The sequence below is a fragment of the Ascaphus truei genome, chromosome 2, assembly GCF_040206685.1.
Source record: "Ascaphus truei isolate aAscTru1 chromosome 2, aAscTru1.hap1, whole genome shotgun sequence".
Classification (NCBI taxonomy): domain Eukaryota; kingdom Metazoa; phylum Chordata; class Amphibia; order Anura; family Ascaphidae; genus Ascaphus; species Ascaphus truei.
This window is the reverse complement of record NC_134484.1, coordinates 45,498,685-45,506,902: the sequence shown is the minus strand read 5'-3', so window position 1 is coordinate 45,506,902 and position 8,218 is coordinate 45,498,685. Positions and strand designations below refer to the sequence as shown.

At 39.3% G+C, this 8,218-nt stretch overlaps 1 protein-coding gene across 4 annotated transcripts in view; it reads right to left on the bottom strand.

Annotated features, from left to right (window-relative positions):
• Positions 1–3,518: 3,518 nt before the first annotated feature.
• TAF2 (TATA-box binding protein associated factor 2) overlaps positions 3,519–8,218 on the bottom strand; it is an 87,361-nt gene continuing 82,661 nt past the window's right edge. For 2 of the 4 annotated variants that reach the window (XM_075582360.1, XM_075582361.1), the window contains exon 26: positions 3,519–6,410. In XM_075582360.1, coding sequence (XP_075438475.1) covers positions 6,145–6,410 — 266 coding nt within the window. In that variant the 3' untranslated portion in view covers positions 3,519–6,144. The remainder of the gene's footprint in view (positions 6,411–8,218) is intronic. The other 2 variants (XM_075582347.1, XM_075582356.1) reach the window with 1 other exon arrangement.

The following is an 8,218-nucleotide window of genomic DNA, read 5'->3' as shown; positions in this document are numbered from 1 at the left end:
TAAGGTGAGTCTTAAAGGTGGATAGCGAGGGGGCTAGTCGGGTATTGAGGGGAAGGGCATTCCAGAGGTGTGGGGCAGAAAGTGAGTAAGGTTTAAGGCGGGAGAGAGCTTTAGATACAAAGGGGGTAGAAAGAAGACACCCTTGAAAAGAACGCAAGAGTCGGGATGGTGCATAGCGAGAAATTAGGGCTGAGATGTAAGGAGGGGCAGAAGAATCTAAAGCTTTAAAATTGACAATTGTCCATTGTATCTATTTGCGTGAAGGGGCCCCTTTGTGTATGTATGTATGTATGTATGTATGTATGTATGTATGTATGATGAAATGGATATGTGATATTTAACTAAATTAAAAATCTCAAATTTTGTATTTGTAAATGAAATTGCATACTATATCTTTGCATGTGCAATTTATGAAAACATCATGTGCTGGATAATTGGCAAAATAAAAATATTTATTTTATGTTCAATATTAACATTAACAAGACTACATTTCATGCTTGTGGGGCAAGGCACCTTCGGTATACTGTAGATAAACACAAATATTCCACACACATACACTGTCTCAAACAGTGATCACTTTATTAAAAATTCACACATTTTCACATGATTTTCACGCTTGTTAAATGCATGTTAAATACATTTTTCTACAGGGGGGAAATGTACTGAAATATAGGGTGACAACTAATGCTGTTGAAATACTGTAGGTATCTGAACAGTCAATTTGCCGATTGCAGAGACTGATCACACACCTTATCCTCCCCTCCACCTCCTTGCTACAGTACTATTAAGTTTTAACGACTCCCCCAGGCTGCCATATTTCTCTATACAAAGATTCTGCCCCTGGCACACAGGGTTTGAAAAACTGAGCTCTCACCTTGTCATTGAGGGGGGATTAGGATAGGCTATTGACTGTCTTAATGCACGCAGTACAATAGGCAAGGACGTGTTTTCCCTCTGCCAGATGGATTCCTGTGAATAAGAATAAAGGGAAAGTGGGGATTACTGTATGATTGTTAGTAGAGGTAGAATGATTACGTGAAGTCCACACTAAAGGTCACACCTTTTAACCAATATACTGTAGCTAATATGTAATACACAGTATCATAATATCTGAAAATGTTTACCACATGTACATTAATACAGATACATTTGTATAGTTTCAGTGCACTTGTGCCAATATACTGTCTTGATACAATTCTTTCTGCTAAATGCTGCGAAACAAGACTCATTAAGCGCCTACAGATTATTCAAGTTTAATAAATATACTGTACAAATAATTTGTGTACTATAAAGCTAATATCAAAACTCCACACCAAGACAGAAAACCTTTACATGTACGTACCGTAGACCTGTCTGTACTGTACTTACCTTACTACATCCCAGTCGCCAAACCAGAACGTTCTAAAACAATGGGCAAAACATTGCTTATGTGATTTATATAGTTGTTTCGTGTTTCTACCGTAAGAGTGTTTTCCTAGTAACTATTTACCCCCTTTACAAGTTCTTATTTGTTGGCAAGCTTGACTTATTTCCTTAGGTGATGTTTCATAATATGCCACACCAGTTCTATAGGGTTCAAATCGGGGGATCTGCAACGTTTGGGATAAAAACAGCAAATTAATAACAAAGATCAATACAGTTGAAAACAACGAGAAGCAGTTACAATACAGTACTTACTCTGGCAGGGTTCTGACAGTTGATTCCGCTTGCAAAAAGGCTCCCCAATGTGGAACATAGAAAGAAATACTAGCCCACAGTTGGATCCGGAAGCTGAGGAATTCATTCCTTGAATCCCATAAAGCAGGATGATGAATTTTAGAATGAGCAAGGCTCAGACAGTGAGCAGCAAAATAATGTAGAACGAGCAGAACAGGAGTTTTCTTTCCCATTTGGGTCTACTGAAAGATAGGGCAGAGCAATAACAGAGCATGAGGTGTAGCCGCCACGCCTTAGGCGAGAGACTAGACCACCCATGAAATTGACCTATGACCACCAAGGATATCCACAGAGGTGCCAGTGTTTAGCATAGCCAAGTGGGTGATCCCAATGAATTTGGATTTAGGTGAAACTGAAAGGTGTGGTACATTGCGGTGTACAATTGCTGCCATGTGTGGTAACTATAATTGTATAAAATTCAGTATATCTGCGAAATGTACCTAGAGGATGCATTTGTTAGCTTAGTATTGTTATGCAGAAGGTAATGCCAATAAGGTTTAATGGGATCATCTTCAGCAGGGGGAGGATGTAACACCCTTGGAAGTATATACAGCTAAGATCCACACTAAGGTACTACTGCTAGTTTGCTCCTCTGTGTGTTGTGCCCAGGATATGACTCTTTGATGGACTTGGCCCCCCGTCAATGATAGTAGACTCTAGAGAGGAGGAACTCAAAGGGCGAGTCCTTAAGAGTCCTTGGTGGAGCATCAGGGGCAGAGCTGCCGAAACCTGAAGGGACTTCGGGCCGATTCAAGTTGACCCTGAGAACTGGTTAACGCGGAGAAAAACTCAGCAGAGCTAGGTGACAAGGTCACCGACGAGCCCTGTTGGGAGTGGGAAGTGGAGCTGCAGCCAACCATTCTAATGGAGACGTGAGTAGCAACAGAGGGGATCCTCACCACATGTAAAGGGTACTGAAATCTTTGTGAAGAGACAGGTCTGCTACAGTTATCACATTTATCATATGGAGCGCCATAGTTGTGCCGGAACAAACACATGGGCCCCTTGTAACACAGAGTTTTGGGAACTTAGGAGAAACCTTGGTACACAACTGTGCAGCGACTAATACTGTATTCTGATTGTATGTAAATGAACTCACCTAGAAGATCACGTCTAGTTTTATACATGTCTTTATAGGGGTTTGAAAAATTATTATTCAAAGTGTGCAATTGTCTGACGTCCGGCCACACACCCAGCAAGTGGAATAGTGCCATTCATAACGGGGAGTAGGACGTGGGCCCCGGCCTTAGCACAAAGAAGTCAGTCTACGGGTAAAATGAGGGGTTACAAGTACATAGTCGCGGGTTGCTATACCCAAAGCACGAACCGTATTGAAAAAATTAGAACATTTCAGAGCATGTTTCACTGTAATAATACCTTTAACATAAATTACAGGAAATCCACAGTAAAATAAAAAAGCCTTTGTACGTCAATCACAAACGTGCTGAAAATTTGTAGAGGCAGACTTATGGTTCATCACTATACACCTAAGTCTTGTATTGTAGCCCTAAATTGCAAGTCTTCAAAGGGTACTGTACTATAGCTGAACAATCGCTATGCAGGGAAAAGGGAGACCAAAAAGCGCACCAGCACAAACGGAGCAGGAAGAACCCAAGACAAAAAAAATGATTAAAAGAGCACTTTAATGTGGCAAAAGACCCATCCAATGCATTTCGAACGTCGCAGCCTTGAAAAAGAACGCTGCGACGTTCGAAATGCATTGGATGGGTCTTTTGCCACATTAAAGTGCCCTTTTAATCATTTTTTTTGTCTTGGGTTCTTCCTGCTCCGTTTGTGCTGGTGCGCTTTTTGGTCTCCCTTTTCCCTGTATTGCATTGAGTAGCTGCACAGCCTGCCTGCCTGCCCTACCAGGATGTGAGTATTTGCATATTTTTCAGGGGAACCTGCCAATGAGACTGATGGTGAGTGGGTTGCACCACACACCACCTGTCTTCAGGAGGATAGTACCCATTATATGACACAATAGGTACTATATCAATTGTTAGTACCCTGTTACAGTGGTCTGGCTTATTATCATTTTGAGATATACCTGCATTTGAGCGCTTCAGCTATTTTCCATATGAACAATCGCTATGGCCTTATTTGTTCTGTATTTGGGATATCTTGCATTAAGGAACTATGCTGTGTGTGTGTGTCAATAAGAGGGGGCAGATTTGTTGTAGGCAGAGCAAAGGGATCCATTTGTGACCTCTTCCAGTCCTGCAAATTTTAGGGGTCAGTAAGGGACACCCTTGTGAGAAAGCACTGGTGGTTCAAGAAACGCACTAGGGAGCGTGCCTATCTTCCCTCTGCCAAAGCAAAGTAAAAGGATGTGAAATATAGATGTAGCTTTTAGATTTTGGATGGATATTCTTGTTTTACAGTCAGTAAGGGATGTCTTGGACTTTGGGTTCAACAGCTGCAGCATGGCAGGTTCACATGTAATTACCAGGAAACCTGTTTCGTGCTGTTAGATGATGGCATTGCATGTGGAAAATAGCAGCCATGGAAATCCATGGCAAGTCAACTCACCAAATTGCTCGCTGGAAAAGCAAAGCCGGAGGGTTTCTCCCAGAACCTGTGCACCTCTACTGCGATACCTCATTAATTACATTTATCCTTTGTTTTAATCTATGTTTGTACAAACATTTTCCACGAAATAGATGAAAAACTACAATATTAGTGGCACACCTAAAATACACAAAAGGTAATATTTTAAACAAAGCAGTTAGAATATTTATGCGTTTAAAAAATTGCGAGTAGCCCTGGCCAGTAAAGGCTGATTTCAACAGTTAATGTAATTAAAGCAAGAAGCCTAAAATTGCAATTAACAAAACTACACATGAATAATGTAAAAAAAAAAAAAAAAAAGTGTTTAATTCACAATTGTACACTGAATATTAATACAAATAGGCTACTTTACCAAGAGGAAAAAAAAAAAAACACTACAGATGTTGTTTAACCAACTATAATTCTTTATGACATTACCCCTAAAACATAATTGCAGAAAACAGAAAAAAAAATGCATAATTATGGTTTGTAATGTAAAAGGAAACAAAGCTGAATTACTCAATGCAACTGGCATAGTTGTGATGTTTTCAATATTCTGTATACAAATTAGGTCCCATAACGTATATGTTTCGCCTTAAAGCTGCTGCTTTGACATAACTTTAGGGATGAGATACTGTAAAAGTATCCAAAACATCAAAAACAGCACCAGGCAGTTTTATCTCGTCTCAAACCTAGTATTGTTTTAAAAAAAAGCAACATATTCGATACATTCCACATCCTCACGTGCCAAGTTCTAATGGCATTATTCAATATGGAAAAATGGTTTTGCTGGTTCTGATTTTAATAGGACATTAAAAAAAATGTCAGTGATGGACACACCTGTACATGTGATTTTAAGGCCATATCACTTCAGGTGACAAGATTATATATCATATCTATACCGAATACACATGTTGATGTGTATGTTGGTTATCTCAAACTAATAATATTTTTTTGTTTCCTGCAGCATCTGTTAATTTCATGTTGTCCACAAATTACGTATATTAAAATATTTTCACCATATTTTTGTTTCCACTTTTTTTTTTTATTGCTAAAAGGTTTATAAAAAAAAAATATATATATACTAGTCCTAAGTTTTAATAACAGAGAAAGGTGGAAAACCTGCTTTTGAAATTCAAGCAAGCAGCAGCTGCTTTACATAAAAAAAAGTTATTAAACAGTGTTTTAGAAGAAGACTGTGTCTCCATAGGAGGTGTAGTTCTTATTATACAATCTGCTGCTGGAAACAGTATCACTGCCACAGATTTGGCACATACTTTTTGTTTCTTATACATTTTTGCTATAATATTCTTCTTCAAAGTCTTAAAACATAATTGATTCTGCCAGTGCAGAGGAGGTGTTCAGGGGTGTAGGTCAGTGTAAGGGGCCTGTTTTGAAAAAATGCTGTAATTAAAAAATAAATAAAAAAATGTATAATACTAAAGGAGAAAAGAAGCAGACCATGTGTCAGAACCACAAAGGAAAGTATCCCGTCTGAATCTAGGTTGTTGCCAGCAGTAAGAAGAGTACAGGAAAGAATGAAAAAGTATTTTCTTAAAATTGTTAATGTTTGAATGTCAGACTGAGGTTTGGTATAAAAAGTTTCTCTAGCCTGTTATTGGCAAAGCCAATAATCTATCTAGTACACATTCTTCAGAAACACAGAACAGTTAAACCGGAAAAGCTTGCAATATATTGAATGTTCAAGTGGAGCATTAAAAAGGTCTCTTCCATGCTATAGGCAAACATGACGGAAAACTGCTCTGGGATTTTTGAACACACTTGAGTCACTCTACAGAAACATTGAGTGCAGTGACAGTGTGTCACGTCAGGGCTGCATTGTATTGCATTGTATGTGGAGGCCACACAGCTGTAACTTCAGTCAGAAAGCGAGGGAGAACGGATTGAAAGTCCGCTGGCAGGGCTGTTAGAGAAAGGAAGGGATTCTCGTTCCTTGTCCTTGCTTTCATGCTTGTGTTTGTGTTTGTGCTTGTGTTTGTGCTTCTTCTTTTTCTTCTTATGCTCGTGATGATGATGGTGATGATGGTCACTGTGCTTAGACGAGCTGGATTCCTTGATAAGTGATGACAGAGGAGTTGGTGGCACAGAAAGCAAGTGTAAGTCCAAGGAAGATTGCTCTTTCCCTAAGAAAAGAAGAAGAGATTCCTTGAGTGTAGATGGACATTGAAGCACATTATATAAAGCTTGTATTTTATAACATATATTTCAGTGCAAGTGTTTAAATGCAAACACTAAAAAAATACCAGACTAACCCTTATACAAACGTATTTAGCAAAATCAAAAACAGATAAAAGTTAAATAAATTCATCTTTTCATTTTGATTTCTATAACTTTCTCTTCCAGTGTGCTTTAACTTCTTTAGGAGGTGTGTGTCTGTGTGTGTTTGGGGGTGGGGGGGGAGAAAAGTCTATGTGACAGTGCAGGAGAAGCTGGTGGAAGCCGGTGGTGAGTCTGCGAGAGGGAGGCGCGGGGGGGGGGGGAGGATCTCAAGCAGTCTGGAGAAGCCTGGATATCAGCTATCTCTGTCCCGGAGCCAGACCGCCTCTCTCCTCCGCGCAGGTACAGTGACTTATCTCTGAAGTCAGTGTGATTGTTTTCCGTTCTCATTTCCATTCCCTTATTATGCTTGTTCCTAGTGTTTGGCCCTGTTGTGCTCTCCTCTAGAATATTTACTAGTGTGAAGGGTATCCTTTGATGAGACTTTTGTGATATGCTCTCCCACTAAAGTTCCCCTGTACTCAAGTGTTAGGAGGACCATTGTTAGAGGGATTTTGTTCTCTTTGCGGAACTGTTTATTTATTTTTTTCTTCCCATAGGGATGCCTGGTCTTTCTCTTCCCACCTAGCCCTCCCTGCCAACTCGTTTTCTGCATGAATGACACTCCTTGGGGCCGCCAGCCCCTTGGTTCCTGTAGAGGGATTGATTCATGCCTCACTGATTAGTCCCCACTCACAGCTGCCCTGACTCAGTAAACTGCCTTCTAAGTACTCCTAACCTGTAGCCCAACTTCTACCTGTAGCCAAACCTGTAGCCCATTTCTTAACCTCATTAGTCTGTAGGGCACTGCATACATTACCTTCAGTTAGATAATACAACAACTCATGCTGATTCATCGCTAGCTTATTCAAGTGTGTGATTGTCTGTCTCTGTTGGCAATAAAGCTTTTAAAAAACGGGAGCCACGGACAGACCACGTTATAAGCGATCCATGTTGTAGCGGATTGCGCTATAACAGGGTTGATCTGTATAGAGTAAGCTACAGGTTGGCAATTATAATGTTGTTGTTTTGGAAATCTTTTGCTAGTATTAGCCGTTTTGGCAACTACTGGACATATATTTTTTCTTATATAATTGTACTGAAGAATGGAAAATGTATGGTTATTTTGCCAAATGTTCAGTAAAATCTTCAAATGGCCCTTGTTTGATTAATAAAAATCTATAAAGTTGAAGGAAGTTTCACAAAAAGCAGAGAAACATGTTTTTACCAAAGTTACTAATGGCGGAATACACCAGATTTTTGTTACCCAAATACAGATACACATTTTACCCTAAAAGATAAAAATGTTCCCTATTGGAAAAGATGTCTAAATATGTATTTTGATCATCCTACCGCAATGATGTGGGTCACATTATTCTAGGAGTCATAGGAAGAGAGTTATTGGTTATTTTTACACTCGCTTATTTTTAGGCTGAATTTTTTTTCTATCCAAAGTTATAAATGTGACAAGAGATGGATGAGTGGAAGTTAAGGACACACCCACAAAAGATGGGGCTCATCTTTGTGACGGGGCAAATTTAAGATAAAAACCATGTATTTGGGATATCAAATTAGAATTCAACAAAGACGTTAATGCCAAACACGTGAATTCGCTTATTTCAACTTCAAGACCTCTTTGATGGATCTGATAGTGGTATGTGGTAACGTATAACTA